This window comes from Cryptomeria japonica, chromosome 8, assembly GCF_030272615.1.
Source record: "Cryptomeria japonica chromosome 8, Sugi_1.0, whole genome shotgun sequence".
NCBI lineage: Eukaryota > Viridiplantae > Streptophyta > Pinopsida > Cupressales > Cupressaceae > Cryptomeria > Cryptomeria japonica.
In genome coordinates, this window is record NC_081412.1 from 439,826,927 (window position 1) to 439,844,144 (window position 17,218).

A 17,218-nucleotide genomic window follows, 5' to 3' on the forward strand; every position below is an offset into this window, starting at 1 on the left:
TTGAGCAAACAAAATATGCCAAAAGCAAGGCTGATATGTAAAGAGAACAAAATATAATGGAGATATAAGAATACACAGATATCAAAGCTACAGATTATGGTTATTCTGATAAGAACAACTATTAAAAAAAACTTAAATCTTTCCTCTCAAAGAAACAAATTATGCGAACTAATGCAATGTAATAATAAATCAGATTTGGCGGCAAGCCGACCAAATAGATTAAGGAGACTGAGTTTGGCGGTAAACCTTCCAAACTATGCACACTAAAGAAAACCAGAAACTTTGGCGGCAAGCCTTCCAAAGACACAAATTTAAACTAGAAAGAAGGAACTTTGGCGGCAAGCCTTCCAAAGCCCTTTTTTTTTTAATAAAAAATAACTAGAATAGAAGATTAAACCTGCAGGCAAACTTGTTAACAAGTTTGAAAAAAAAGTTAAAATCTAAAACCAAAACCTGCACAATAGAAAATATTAGAAAAAGAACTTCTTCTCCTCTCAAGAATGCCTCCAACAAGGTGAACTCCACAGAATGGTAACCTTCATCAATGTCAACTTAAAACAAGGATTAGAAACCTGCTCTGATACCATGAAAGGAAATACAAGAGCAAGGAAAGGAAAATAAAATCCAAGAAAGTTTATGATGAAGTAATTGTTACCAAGAGAAAAGCAAAAACCTTGGAGCATCACCCAAATGTGAAGAAAGAGGCACAAGAACTTTTGAAAGGGGAAAAGCAAAGAAAAACCCCTTGTGATATTATGAATGAGGCAATGCCTAAAAATGAGAGAGAGAGAGAGAGAGAGAGAGAGAGAGAGAGAGAGAGAGAGAGAGAGAGAGAGAGAGAGAGAGAGAGCAAGAAGCTCTTTACAATATTGTCATTAAGAAGAAATGAGAGAGGAGACATCTCTTAAATAGAGATGAGGAGAGGAGTTACAAAGTAACTCCCAAATCTATGAATGCCACCATTCATAAAATGTGTGTGCCATGTGTCCACATCCTCTTATGGAGGAAATCTAATATTCCTTAATAAAGGAAATAAAAGAAATGACTTGTCCTCACACATGTACTAGAGGACAAATTACATGTAGGAATTCCAAAGGAATATCCTAAACTAAATACAAATAAACCTAAGCTAAGTAAAGATTAAATATTCTAACAGATAGTTTTGACAAGGACTTGACATGTTTTGATTGATTTTTGGAATATTTTTGGTCAAAGTTGGAATTGGGAAGTTGTTTTCTTGGCAAGAGATGTCAAATAATAATACACATTGGCCAAGTTGATTTTTGAAGCAAACATGAGATAATGGAGGGCCTTGATTACCCCGATTTGAACATTATGGGTTTCCACATTTGAAGACACTTGTAAGCATGTACAACCTAGAATAGAAAGAGGATACTATTTTCTTAGGCCCTTTGCTATAAATAGCAATACCTTAGACAAAGCAGACACAGAGACTTGGTAACACTGGCTCCCCCACCATGACACAAGCACACCAAATCTCTTACCCTGAAGGTTCAAAGACCTTTTGACAGAGCAATTTTGTGTCTCACAAATTTGAAGGGTACAACAAGGGTTAACTTCGGGGTACGATCCACATTCCTTGTATTAGCAAGTATGGGTTTTTGGCCTTCTAGAACAATGGTGTTTAGTAATTCACGAGGTAATGTCAATGTCTATACATGCAACAGTTCACTCATTTAAGAGGCCTACTAGCCATTACAACAAGGGTTTTAATGCATCTCATGGATATTGAGGAAGACTTTCATTGATATAGAACAACGACACCGGGTGGTTAATGACTTTTGTCACAATCATGATTATTTGTATAGTGGACTGAAAGAAAGTACCGCTTGAGTTGTTCCCTCTCACTTGAACGAATGCTTTGGGAGGCGAGCCCTCTAAAGAAACACTATGTTTTATCCTTACCCACCAAATAGGGAAGAATACACCAAAGTGTTTCATGTTCTAACTACAACAAAAATGGGGGTAGGTTTGGTTTTTTGGTCACCCAAGCTTTTGCAAGGGGAGAGCATATACCTACTACCCCACACAAGCATGAAAAAGAAGATTTTTAACTACTTATGTGAAAAATGAAAGGTCCTAATCAAGCACTTCTTGGACAAGTGAACCTATAGGAATCTAGTTAGTAGTTTGCATATTTTTAGTCTTGGATAGTCAAAACAAGCTGCAAACACAAGATTGTTAGAAAAAATTGAAAATTGGATATACTAGGGCATAGACGTCAATTTGTAGATGGAGACAACGCTCTGTCTATGTAGATGTCGAAACGGAGACGCCGACACATAAGTGTAGACACCGTTTCAAGCTTTTGTGCAAAATAGTTAGTTCACAAAATCTGAAAAATTAAAATTTATCATAAATAAATAGAAAACTGGAAAGGTTAGATTCTGCAAACCAGAAAGCAATAAAAAAGATAGATTCTACTCTCTTTTTTTAGATTTTTAAATTTTAAATTTTCTAAAAAAAAGGAAAACTTGCATAGAAAACAGTTTAGATGGAGACAATATTTTTCTACTGTGGAGAGGTCATTTCTGAGGTGGAGACGACGTTGTACAAATGAAGACACATATTGTCAGAAACTGCAAAAACAAAGAGGGCTAGCAGAACTCCCAGGCATGGAGATGTTGTTGTAGTGTCATAGACTGCATTTTGTAGGCTCAAAAGGTGATGTGAGGCGAAGAAGCCAATGCATAAGCGCAAACACCGTTTCAGGCCTTTGTGCAAAATAGTTAGTTCACAAAATCAGAAAAATTAAAAATTATCAGAAATAAATGAAATAAACAGAAAACTAGAAAGGTTGGATCTTGCAAACTAGATAATAGTAAAACAGATAGATTCTACTCTCTTTTTTTTTAGATTTTTAATTTAAAAAAAAAAAAAAAACATACACAAGAATAAGTTAGGACAAAGACGACATTTTTCTACTGCAAAGAGGTCATTTATGAGGTGGAGACGATGTTGTCCACACGTAGACAACAATTGTTGGAACCTGCAAAAAAAAAAAAGAGGGTTAGTAGAAATCTCAGGCATGGAGACGTCGTTGCAGTGTTGTAGACAATCTTTTGCAGATTCAAATGGTGATGTGAGGCAAAGACGGTGTTCTACTACCTGTGCGAGCTTATCAAAAGAAAACTCAAAAATTTGGTTAGATTAGGGACTTGGGGTTCCACTGAATCCGCCAAAATGAAAGCAAGAAAATATTACAAGGTTAGTTGAGCATGTGAAATTCATAAACCCATTAAAACGTGTAAAACAACCAAATCTTATATATTCCCTAACTCCCTTTGATTGAGCTTGAAGCGGAAGTGCCCTTTCTCCACTTGATTTGCTCTTTTGGATGGATTAATGTGGATTGCTCTCTGAATACACAACAAAGGGGTGATTATGATAGTGAATTAAAGTGATAAAATGAGGCTATCATGTGGATGCAATGGATGGATTCTTAGACTCAACTCGATAGCATGACAATGTAAATGAAGTGGATATATTATGAATGGAGGAGACTCCAACTTATAGACTTGAGGGGATCAAAATGGATGATTGAGATTGAAAGGAAATAGAGGGTCAAGATTGAAGGAAGGTGAGATGTCTTGGATAGGACAAGTGGAAGAACCAAGAGATCCTCGCCATAAAGGCATTTCTTGTCTCCACACTCCTCAAGGACATGAGGAAGAGATCCCCAAGTACACTAGGAAGAGGAGGAAGGAATTTAAAATTCTTTGGGAAGGAGAAAGGAAATTAAAAATTCCCTGGAAAAAGGGGGCATTGGATGAATAAAGGATTTATGAATTAAAAATTCCTTGGGAGAAGGAGCATGGAGAAGATAAAAGATATTGGAAATTCCTTGAGAAGACCAAAAAGCGATGGCATTTTAAGGTTAAGTGAAGAAAGAAGAATGACATTTATGGCAAGAGGTTGACCACTTCCTAATCATGAGAATTAGTAATGTGCAAACAATTAATGAGGGTGATTAGGTTGAATAATGAAGGATTAGGATGCAAGTAGGCAAGTTAGGAGGATGTGACATGAGGATAGAGAATGAGTGGAGGAATTTAAAAATAGAAGAAATGATAATGATAGTTAGGTTTAGATTAATTAGACTAAATGACATGGATTAGGAGGAGGATTTGTAGGAATTAGGATATTAGCTAATTAATTGGACATTAATTAACTAATGGGATTAGAAGAAATATTGAAGGGGTGGGATAAGGTTGGGAATTGAATGGATTTTAGAAGAATTGGGAATTTATATAATTAATTAATAAATTAATTATATGGCCAAAGTGACAAAATTAATTAAAATATAATTTAATTAATTATGAGAAGAATGATGACCAACACAATTAATATAATTAATCGTGCAAGAAGGGATAAATTAATTAAATATTAATTTAATTAATTTTGGATGTCTACAAGTGCTTCTCGATAGATCACCTAGCTATGGATTTTCCTCTCTCATGTCGCAAAGGCTTTGCTACATTATGGAAGGATGCTATGAATGACCAGTTAACTATTCTTGCTTTTGATTGTTTGTTAGGTGACTCCTCTTAGGATGATGATCTGTATCTTTCTTTTGGTGTGGTTGTACACCCTCAAACTCTATTGTGGAAACTCCTACCCTCCCCTTGTATTTTGGCATGCCTTCACATTGGCCCATGCATGTGGATGCCCTTTCTTCATGTGCTAATGGGCCCTTTGTGGGGGTTTCTCTCATGCTTCTCTTTATTTATTATTGGTCATGTTATCGTCGACTTGTGCATCAACTCACTTTAAAACAATTGAAAAGATAAGAATGAATTAAAACCACACTATAAGAGTAATCTTCTTATGGTTTATGTCTGATGGATCAAGATCTATGTTTAAGTTATTTATAGAATTGCCCACCTACCATTATAGGTGTGTCATAAATTGTGTCAATGTCTTTACCCACTTAAATGATCTAAATGACTTTTGTCTCACACTAGCATCACATTTGTGAGGGCATGCTCTAGAAAAATGGCACACCTCACCACAAACATAATAATGTCATATGTTTAAACTTTCTCAAACTCTAGCTTCATGTTGTACACTTGTCATGCCTACAAGTGCAAAAAATACTTGAGTAAACCGTTGTGGTTGGTTAGGAAATAGCCTTTATCTCTAGAGTCTCTTAAATATTAATTGAAGATGATCCTTATGGTGATATTGTGGATATCATAAAGGAAGAGATTGTTGTCCAAGACCTCCTTAGTGAGACTTGGTAATAAATAATAAGGTTTTCCTATAACCATCTTATCCAATGTTGAATCTTGTGAGGAACATGCAATCTAATCCTTAATGTTAAGTCTATAGATGGCTTGAACAAGTTAAGATTCATTCTATATCTCTATTGATTACTCGCTTTGAAGAATGTAAGATGTGATCTTCAAGACTAATTATGAAGTCGACTTCTCTCATTCTTATGTTGCAAATCCTTATACAAACACAATGAAAGAGTTAATAGTTGCATTTAGCCAAGTGCAAAAGCATACTCAAAGCTCCCGGTATTGCAACTATTTTCTTAGACCAAGTGTAATGCCAAATATTTAGCAAAATAAAATAAAAAACCTTAAAAAATGACATTTTTAAAAAAGTACACAACCAAGTGACATTTATCAGTGTTGGTGAAGTGAGCAACACTTAATACCACCATCATGTGGTAGGCAACACAAGGTGTCTATGTGTGCAAATACTAATGATGTGACCAAAGTGCACAAGGAGAGACGAGAAGTGATACTTGTCAAAGATCGACACATGTATGTGTGACCACATTCAACCATATGGATTAGAAGGGAACCCTACACAACTCACATGATTGTTGTTCTCCAAATGTTTAAGATCACGAAAAATTGATTAGAATAGAAAAAGAGCTTCAAAAATAACTCACTAAAAATTTAAATTGAATTTAAGAAACTAAAGATGACTGCATAATTTACTTTTCCAAAAACAATAAAAATAGAAAAAAATCAAACAAAAACTTTCGTTATAACTAACCATTTACCTTTTTATTAGCTAATTTATTATCATTATATCACATTTGAAAAATATCAAAATCAAAATATTAAAAATATATATTACAATTTTAAAATGAATCTCATATACTAGAAAGCTACCAACCCTAATTCATTGTTAAAGAAAATAGATTTACAATAAGAAAATCCAAATCTAACCCAAAGCGACAAAAGCTCAAAGGTCACAATTAAAAATAGACCATTATGGTCATTACACTTGAAATAGGTAGGGCCATTTTTTATACAATTGTCTAAAGTGATCTCCAACGGCTGACAGCATTCCAAGCTCTCGGGAATGAATCTACCCCTTCCACGTGTCGGTGTCGGTTTAATTTCTAGCAGGCAGAATAAAACATGCGAGAAACACTTTTGCATGATGGCCCCCCACTGCATGAATTTCAAACCCTAATCTGGATTTTTTAATCTATTTATCAATGTGGGACCCACCCAAAGTGGACTCAATCAACTTATCCGCCGGGCATATATTATTTTAATGGAAAAATAAAATCCCAAGCCCTAAAATTAACAACACTGCAGAGAAAATAAATCGTACGGGGTGCATTCATTTTACTTTTTGTATGGGGAAGGATTCACGGAGGCAAGAAAATGTGGGAACAGGTCTTACTAATGGCAAGCAAATAAACAACTCATTTTTTATTTGGGGGAGAACTTTTTATGTTCATTATTATTTAATTATCTCGTAGTGTTGAGAGTTTAAGGACCATTCTGGTAATATATATTTTAGTTGTTTGTGTTGGTAGGGTACAAGGGAAACTAGAGTAATGGCTTTAGCATTCAAAAAGGGTTATATATATATATATATATATATATATTCAAGTCAAAATATTTATGTATATTTGATTTTCAGTTTTCTACAAATATTAATTTGACAATAATAATATCATGTTTGTATTCATCGATAAGTAGAATAATCTAAAATTTTCATGCTTGTATCCATGACAATAAAAAATTAAATCAATAAAATGTGACTAAATCCATGGTCAATAGATCTCATACAAGACCTTTAAACGAGATCACTCTCCAACCAAAGAAGTTTCCTCCTCTTACTTTCAAAATCAAAGGTTTTTTTGTTCCGAGACCTCTACACTTGAACGCGGGTACTCAATCATTTTTTGTATAGAGGTAGTGTAAAATAATAGAAGATGATCCTTGAATGGATGCATTCACCCTTTTACATCCACTTCAACAATAAATAGGATGACCACAAAGTGAATCTATATCTTCTAATTTGAGCAATGAATGTGGGCACTAAAGATCTTGCTTAATAATGTTATATGGCACCAAAATATTTCATTGTGACATGCTAAGGAGTTAGAAAGAGAATAAAACAAACAATTTACAAATAATTGGGGTGTAGAAGTTGGAAATACCACAATATTCACATATCATAAGTCAAAATGTCTCAAGAAAATGGACATGTAGTTGTGATGTAGTTAAAGATGGCTCTATAATTCTAAAAAGTATAAAAAAATTAACAAGGGAAATATGGAGGGCATGAGAGAATGAAGTACAAAATTCTAACACACACAAAAAAATAGAGTTGGAAGGAGAAAAAACACAACAAAAGATGACCATGTGAGACACGAGCGACAAAGAATAGACCTAATTCTACAAAACTAATTTAAGTACACCACTATTAGTGCTTTTTATAATCCTATTACAAAGGTGACAACTTTGGCATTAGATTCACATCTACATTGGCACTAGAATTTCATTTTTTCTTCAACTTGCTCTTGGTATTCAACACTTAGTTGTAGATCAATATTTTGTTGCATTTTAGTTTGTTTATTTTTAATTTTGTATATTAGTTAATATTTAATTATTTTTCTTTCATTATCAATTATATTAGTTTAGTAGTTAGTTTAGCTTTGCTTTTCATTTCTTTTATTTAATTTTATACGCAAAAAAAATAATCAACATACTCTAAACTTTCATTATAAGATAAAATTAATCAAAGGGGACTATTTACATCCCCTCATTGTTTTAATCCATTGATTCTTGAAAAAAATTGCAAACCTTCAAGCAATCAAGCCTCTATAGTCAAGGCCCCTTTAATAGCTTCGTGGACCTTCCAAGTTCCAGTGCCAAAACATTTAAATAACTGTTCCATTATATTAGGGAAACTAAAAAAATTAAAACTTATTGTTCAAAGAACAAACACTTCAAACAAAACATTTACAACCTTCTAATATTTTTTTTCTACCTTAGGGAACTTTCTAATATAGTTGGACTCATCTTGCTATCTTTATGAGAGCATTCTAAGGCTCCATTATTGTGTCCACACTTTCAGACAAACCTTAAGTATAGTGAATACTTTTTCACACAATGTATTTAATTATATACATTATTGGTAACCTCTATGAATTTTCAAACTCTTATTGTGTCTTCATTTATAACCTTGTAAGACCTTGTTACTCATTGTCTAAAAAATATTGGGTAATTTATTCATAATTTTGCAAACATCAAACACATTGAACAAAATATTTATAGCCTCCTCAACCTCATAAATTAATTAATCATGTCCTACATTATTGTTGCCTTTATATAAACATTTATTATACTACTCCTTTGCTTTAGCACATTTGCATACAACATGTATTGGGATAACCGTTAATATGGGTAAAATTCATTAAGTATTGTAAACACTTAAAAAAACACAAACAATATTTATTATGCAATAATACAAATAAAAAACATAACATAATTAAACTTAAACATCTCAAATAATCAGACCATAGCAATCCAAAATTTAACATGTAACAAGCAACATCTTACACACTATCAATCAACAATCCAACAACCACATTTCACATTGTGAACAAATGAAAAAATGCATATCCACTCACCACAAACATTCTCAATCAAATAAGATCTTGCTAAGGTTTCTCATTTTTGAATATTTCTTCTACATATTGTTTAGGTGTTGATCTTAGGTCTCTTCTCTTGAAATATTGATTGATCGCTAACAATTTGCTTTGACACAACCTCCTTTGATATTGTATGCAATTTTAGTACATATAGAAACAAAGTGGTAGATGAAAACCCTCATGTTTATTGAAGGCATACCTCCTCATTAAGGGAAGTTTAATAGACACTCTATATACCTTAAAAGGTGCAAGCAACTAGAAGGATTAGTCACCCCTATCATATTGGTCTTTCCCCTCATTATGTTTAAATTCTAACAAGAGATCATCAACATAAAGAGCGAGAAAAGAATATAGAGAAGATAATTATAATAGTTTTTTTTGGGTAGTTTTCTTACCAATGCAACCTCTATAACCTTTAAATTATGTACTTATGGATTATGGTTTTTAAGGAGAGAAGAAGTTTTAATCTCATCGAATGTGTTTGGTGCATTACATAGGGCTTAATCATTTAAGATAATACATCTTACATATATATTTAATCAAATTAAAAAAATATACTCTATGTTTTGTATGTGTGTATGTGCGCACACACACACACATATTTTGTGTGTGTGTGTGTGTGTGTGCGCACACATATTTTTAATATATAATATTTATTATAATATAATATAAAAGTTGTTATTTATATTATATAAATATTTGAAAATCCAAAAAAATGATTTAGAGGTAGTCATATACAATGAGAATTTGAATTAAGGGCTTTCAATGTAATCCAAGTTCAACTGAACTTGGAAAACCTTTACATAGGCATTAAGGATGTTTGATTGATTAGAATTTGATTGAATCCCAATCAATTAAACACCTTGTATATGGAGGTAGGATAGGGGTTTCGTTGATAAGGAGTTGGTTGAAGCCCAAATGTTTATGCACATATTTTGATAATCCACATTTTTCTTATGGACCAACAGTGAGACCTACCATTATTCTTTAACTCTATATGGACTTGCCCTTTACCATTATGATCTTGAGTATAGATTTTCCTTTAACTATACTTATGTTTGAGGCAAGGGTGGTCTTGAAAAACACCTTAGGTATCTATTGTATTTATAGGGAAGGTTTACGATTTTCTTGATAATAGGTCAAACTCCTTTACTAATGAACAACCATCAAAATCATGTCACATGGACAATGCATGTGCCATCAAGATGTTGTTGTCATGATGTGATGTTTGATACAAGAGTGTAAATAATACTCTGTACAATTGAATTATTTTTTATTCTATTCAATAATGCTCTCCAATCATTTCTTGTGATTTAGGAGATTATCTTCATATACAACATCCTCGATGCTCAAGTTGATTGGTAATAGAGTTACAAAAACACAAGACTAGATTGTGATGTGATTTAATCTAAATGACATGGTCATATCAATAGTTTAGTTTGAGGTAAGGGGTGCTACAAAGAAAAATTGATTTAAATAATTAGAAATGCAAAATGACTAATTAACTAATACTGAGAGCTTTTTTTATTCTTTTTTTGTAGAAAGTTTTTATATCAATTCAGATAGATAAAAGCCTCTTTGATGAAGAACTAAGGACTGAGGGGTTTCTATTCCACCAAAATCATCTAAGGTATGATCTCGACCTTATTCTTTATGATATCGAGGTTTTTACACTTAACGAGACTTGATCTCGTAGACTACATCCAAATACCTAGACTCAACCCAAATCATTCAGCTCCACCAACAAACGAAGACTTATAAACATTTTTTTTTCACTATATTCTTCCATTAAAGAAAAGTATTTCCTAAGAACCATCCTATAATGTTTTATAAGTCCACAAAAAATAAAAAAACAATGAAGGCATCTTAAATGATGAAGATCTCTTTTGACTAACAAGATTAGCCGTTGTCGTTTTCTAAGTGGTGGTCAGGCTTGCATTATCACACGTAACTGCATTTTCCACGACTCCACGTATGTTTTGACGCTTTCCGTCGTATAGTCTGTCATTAAACTAATCTTTTCCCTTGCAATCTACTCTCTTCTTTCAAACTTTACATCATTCTTTGTGTCCTTTCGAAACGGAATTCAATGAGCTTTCATTATCGATTTCATTATCGATACTACATAATAATTATTCGTAGTAAGTACTTTTAATAATAAGATTTGATATAATTATTCATTTTGAAAATATGTGTGCATATCTTATTAGTCTCTATAGTGATTATTGTCCTCCTAGTAAATTAAATTCTGTTCATTGTTTTATGAGTAAAATTAATTTTCATGATAATTTTTTGGAATGGGTATTGTAAAAAGAAATAAATGGTCAAAGAAAGAACAAAAAGGTCCTATTAATTAATAAATCGATCTTTAAATTTTGTGTTGATAACTTGACAAAATATTCTATTATATTAGTGATTGATCTATTTTATTAGTCTTTAGAGTAATTGTAATTCTAGGTAATAATTAAAGTGTGCCCCATCATTTTATTATAGACACTAATTTTTATAGAGTATGATAACTTTCTTTAATAATTTGATATGACATAATTATTCATTTGAAAATATGTTCGAAATATTTTTTATTAGTATGTAAAGTGATTATTGTCCTTGTTAGTAAATTAGATTTTGTTCATTCTTTCATTAGTGGCATTAGTTTTCACAAAACATAATATATTTTACTCTCTATATGTAAAGTTTAAATATGGAATGGTTGTTGTAAAAAAAATGGTCGAAGAAAGAATCAAAAGTGTCGAATCAATCAACAAATCAATCTTCAATCATGTTGATACTTCAATAAAGGAAAATAAAAAATATTCTATAATATTAGTTCTTGATATATTTTATTAGTCTCTAAAATAACTTATTCTAGTTAACAATTAAATCATGTCCATCATTTCATTATGGACACTAATTTTCATAAGATGTAAGAGAACTTTACTTTATGTACATGACTATCAAATGTGAAGTGATCACCATAGAAAGAAAAAAATGGTTGAAAAAAGAATCTTAGATGTAAATGTGAGTTGATAACTCAATTTTTTATTACATTGATAATACCATAAAGTAAATAATTTAATGTTTTTATATTTAATTACGTCAAAGGCATATTACAATGATGGGATTGAAAGTGCCGCTACATAAAATCCATTTTTTTTTCTCAAGGATAAGGATAAGAACAAATATAAAATAAAAATATAATGATATGGTAATTTAAAAATAATAATTTAATCTTAATAGTATTTTTTTGTAAACAGTAAATAGAAATATAAAAATATAATAATATAATAATAATTTAGTTTTAATAGCTTTTTTTCTTTTGTAACGAGTTTAATAGGAATATAAATATATAATAATATAATCATATAATAATAATTTAATATTAAATATAATATAATAAGATAATATTTTTTAAGTGAAATAATAGACAAATAAAATAATTGTGTCTATAATGATATCTTTCCATGTTTTTTACATATTTAAAAAAATATATATTTATAATAATATTATTAATTATTAAATTCTATATACCATGTTGATACAAACAAATCTAATATAATTATATTAAAAATATTTTTAATAATTAAAATAAAATAATATAAAACACAAATAAAATATTTTTTCATCAAACACTTAATAACATTTTAAAAATTATTGACTGGCAAATCCATGGTTGAATTCATTGTTATAAAGAAATACATATCATATTATTTTCTCTTGTTTAAATAGTAGATATTATTATTGATTAATGAGTACACTTTAAAGATATTTTAATTATATTAACAAGTACACATTTAACAATTTATTATTTATCCCTTTTTAAAGAAAATTAATAAGGAGGTTCCAAGATAAAATTATATTAGATTATAATTGAACATTTGAAATTAAAGTAAAATTAATGAAAAATAAAATAATTATTTATTTATAATAAAAATTTGCAATTTGATTTAACTAATTTTATATTGAGATTGATCATTATATTATTTATAAATATAATATTTTTTAAATACATTTTTAAAATTAAAGATGAAGGAAAATATTGTTTTTAATCAACTCTCTTATGACATATCTAATAGAGGACTCATACTCTACTAGTTACTTCTTATTTAAATTTTTTTAAAGGAAATTAATAAGGAGGTTTTAAGTTGAAATTATTATTATTTTTATTAATTATATTAGGAGTTAAAGTTGGACATTTAAAATTAAATTAAAGTTAATGAAATTATTAAAAATAATTATTTGTTTTGATAAAAAATTAGAGTTTATTTTTTTTAGTTTTACATTGAGATAGATTATGATATTATTTATAGACATAAGATTTGTTAAATATGTTTTTTAAAATTTAAGATGAAGGAATTTTTTGTATTTCGATGTTCTCAATATTATGAGATTAGATTATTTTTTATTTGTTTCTTTAAAGATTAATTTGGTTCTTATTTGGCTCCATGATCTGCGAGAACCGGAAATCTTGTTTTCTTCTTGCAAGAGATGTTCAATATTAGTCAACAACCTTCTTAAGGCATGTCTATTAGACAAGCTCATACTAGACTAGTAACTTCTTATTTTGACCTTCCCACATTTTAGTAGGAAAAGGCCTCTTGAAAAACATCAAAACTCATATTATAGATTTCCAAGATGACACAAACCCACTTGATCCCCATACCCTAATATGTCCATCACATACTTTAAAAACATCAAAATTCATATTATAGATTTCCAAAATGAAACAAACTCACTTCCCCCAAACCCTAATATATCCATCACATACTTTATTGTGGTCCAAAACTTCTGTTACTTAAGACTTTCATAAAATTTCTTCTAATTATTTCAATAAAATAAAAGATTTCTTCTAATACATTTTCCAAATTTTTTATACATTTCCTCCGAATACACCATCACACTTTTCTTATCATCCATACATTATATCTCTTTCAATCTCATAAACCAATTTGATTCTTCAATAAACACTAAATAAACATAAAACCGAAATTAAATTATAGACTAAGAACTGTCTGGCTGACTGACAAGATTTCTGGCATGTGAGCACAACAATCTTCTAATCAAATAACAAAACATTAAACACTGAAATTAATGGATGTCGGAATGGATTATTGTTCTTTCTTTTCACATTAAATCCCTGTGACTGCACTAGTAGTTAGTTATTTCACCCAACTGATTCTCCACCATGGAAAAACCAATCATAGAATATGCACCATTAGTGCACACATGTGAGGTTTCTGTCTTCTTCATATAATTATCATGTGACTGTACTGTGGAAAACCCGCGACAAAAGAGACCCAATGCCCTACTTTCTTCTAAATCAATGGAGCTTCCTACCGACAAACAGAAGAAGCTTTTTCTTTTGTCCCCATCTCACACAGTGTGAAATGGGGCCTAACAGTCGACGCCATTAGAGTAAAAAATCATGCCTTAATAAAAAATAGTTAAACCAAATCTCTCTTTTTGTGAGTGCCCAACCGCTATCAGCGGCTTTAATGCAGTTAACTATCTCACATGGTGTTCGTGTGTAGTAAAGAATGTTCATTTCATTCCTGCGCGCCAAAAACTTACAAGGAATGATTTGGGTCGATTTCTTGAGATGAAGAGCCCCACGGGCCCAATCTGATTGAACATCATTGTCCAATCTTCTCCTTGAATTGGGTCTCCTCCTTCCCCTGTTCTTGAACATCATTATCCAATCTTCTCTTTAAATTGGGACTCCTCCTTCCCCTGTTATTCATCAGTGTGAAATGATGAAGGCATTTCATTCACTCAGGCTTGTGCTCTTGGGAGCAAGTGTGCTGCTCTGTTTGGGTTTTGAGGCAGAGGAGCTCGAATGGCGCCCTGCTACAGCTACCTGGTATGGTAGTCCAGATGGGGATGGAAGCACTGGTAAACACTAACAGAGCTCACTTTTCATCTCTTCTATCTTGATGTAATATAAAATTTGTCGTAGATATATAAGAAAAGGGACGCATCAATATCATACACCATAACTTATGCATTAATGGATAGTTATATAACTAATGGAGTGAATGTACAGGAGGTGCTTGTGGGTATGGCAGCCTGGTGGATGTGAAGCCTTTTAGAAAGAGAGTGGGTGCTGTGAGCCCTGTGCTGTTCAAAGGCGGAGAAGGTTGTGGAGCATGCTATAAGGTGCTTAACAACTACCCATTTTTTCTAAGTCACTCATTGTTGGATTTTTGGCCATAAATTTACAATGTTTCCTTTGTGTGCAGGTGAAATGTCTGGAACAGAGCATGTGTGCAGAGAGAGCTGTGACAGTGATAGTAACAGACGAATGCCCAGGTGGATACTGTGCTTTTGGACGAACTCACTTTGATCTGAGCGGAGCCGCTTTTGGCCGTATGGCTGTAGCAGGCCAGGCCACCAGTCTTCTCAACACTGGAGAACTCCCTGTTCTCTACAGACGGTATTCTAATGACTTCCAAATACAAGACTTTACTCTCCTCTATGCTTCTGTCATTCTCTCTTATGCACAGAGTATAATAGAGTTAATTTTGAAGATGGTTTTTGAAATCAATTGTATATATTTTAGTATTGACATTTTCATTACAGTGATCCATTTTTTTGAAGACAATGTGTGATCGTTCAAAAGGATAGAGAGTATTCTAATTAATTACAAATGCAAGTTTCAATTCTGTTATGTGTTTCTTTTATTTTCTCATGTATAACTTTCAAAAAATGTAAAATGTGAGTTAATTTTCGGAAGATTGTTTTTAGAATCAACTGTGTATGTTTATCTATCCATATTTTCCATCATATTTTACAATTTATTTTCTTGGATCAATGGGTGTCATTGTTCAAAGAGAATGTATTGCTGAACCTGATTGAAAATGTCAGATGTAAAAACATGAAAAGTTGATTTCAGAAACAAAATCTTTCCACCACTACTACATGGACTCTAAAAACCTTTTACCAACTATTATAAGCTAATCTTCAAAAGATTGTTTCTGAAATCAATTCTCTATGCTTTCGTATGGACATTTTTTATCATATTTAAGATCTATTTCCTTAGACCATTGAATGTGATCATCCAAAAGAATAAATCGCTGAACTTGATTGATAATGTATTGAAAATGTAGACAGCCAATTTCAGAAATAAAATAATCTTTCACTTACTGTACATGAACTATGGAAAACTCTTGCTAACTATTGTAAGCTAATCTTTCAGGACAAAATGTGAGTATCCTGGAAGAAACATCACATTCCATGTGAACGAGGGCTCTACAGACTATTGGTTTTCCATTCTGATCGAATATGAAGATAATGATGGAGATGTGGGAGGCGTTCATCTGAAAGAGGTACATTGTAGATCTTTTGATCCATCATGCGATCTTCTTCCATATTCTTGTATTGAAGAATATTGATTGAATGAATGAAATTTTTTAATGACATCCACATAACGGAAAAGTCTTTTATGATTGTTTGGAAAGTGCAGGCTGGGTCGGAGACATGGATGGAAATGAGGCATTTGTGGGGAGCAAACTGGTGTTTGCTAGGAGGGCCATTGAAGGCACCATTTTCTCTGCGCGTAACATCCTTGTCCTCCAACAAGACGCTCTCTGCCAGAGATGTCATCCCACACAACTGGTTTCCTACCGCCACTTACAAATCACGCCTCAACTTCGACTGAAAACAATATTGGTGTACGTGTAAACGAGGAATCGACTTCCAAAGGGAAGTTTGTTAGTAAGTCGTTGAAGTTAAATATAGTGTGTGAAAGAGAGAGAGAGAGAGAGAGCCGCTCGGTGGCAGCTCCATAAGGCTGCTGTGCATCAGTAGTAGGTTGGTTATGTTTAGGTACCTATGTTTGCCATCTAAATAGTAAATAAAAATGTGGGTCAAGTTTTTAAAGGCACTGCAACCTATCAGGAACTGCCAGTTCCGTATTACCTTTTCTGCCATGGCATGTAAACCAAGAAGCAAATTTCAATGTTTTGTACCTGTTGTCATGATAGTTGCAGTTTTCTCTTTAATGAAAGTTTGACCATCTTTTTAAGAGAATCTTTGTATTGTTTTTGTTTTTGTTTGTGGAGAGGATTCAGTGGTTTTATTTTCATATGGCTAAGAATGCCAGTTACCACTATTCATTGGATTTTCAGTTAAAAAAACTCAATAAAAAATCATATAGGATAACCCTGTGTTCTAATAAGTGTTCGTTCTTTGCACATCCAATTTTCTAATTACTAACTTTAACTTTAAGAGTAAAAAAACTAAAAGTTCATTAATAAATTTCACATGTACTAATAACCACTTATT

The 17,218-nt window shown here is 31.8% G+C and overlaps 1 protein-coding gene across 1 annotated transcript; it reads left to right on the forward strand.

Moving 5' to 3' along the window:
* Positions 1-14,257: 14,257 nt before the first annotated feature.
* On the forward strand, positions 14,258-16,963 carry LOC131052248 (expansin-B3). Its single transcript, XM_057986872.2, has 5 exons — positions 14,258-14,827; positions 14,979-15,091; positions 15,175-15,368; positions 16,131-16,260; positions 16,398-16,963. The coding sequence occupies exons 1-5, from the start codon at positions 14,686-14,688 to the stop codon at positions 16,590-16,592; spliced, it is 774 nt and encodes a 257-aa protein (XP_057842855.2). The 5' UTR covers positions 14,258-14,685; the 3' UTR covers positions 16,593-16,963.
* Positions 16,964-17,218: the final 255 nt, after the last annotated feature.

Bases quoted from the DNA above. Each gene is read 5' to 3' on its own strand.
- LOC131052248 (XM_057986872.2), top strand. From the start codon at position 14,686: ATGATGAAGGCATTTCATTCACTCAGGCTTGTGCTCTTGGGAGCAAGT. The intron at 15,369-16,130 runs GTATTCTAATGA...CTAATCTTTCAG, and splicing joins CTCCCTGTTCTCTACAGACG to GACAAAATGTGAGTATCCTG. The intron at 16,261-16,397 runs GTACATTGTAGA...TGGAAAGTGCAG, and splicing joins GAGGCGTTCATCTGAAAGAG to GCTGGGTCGGAGACATGGAT.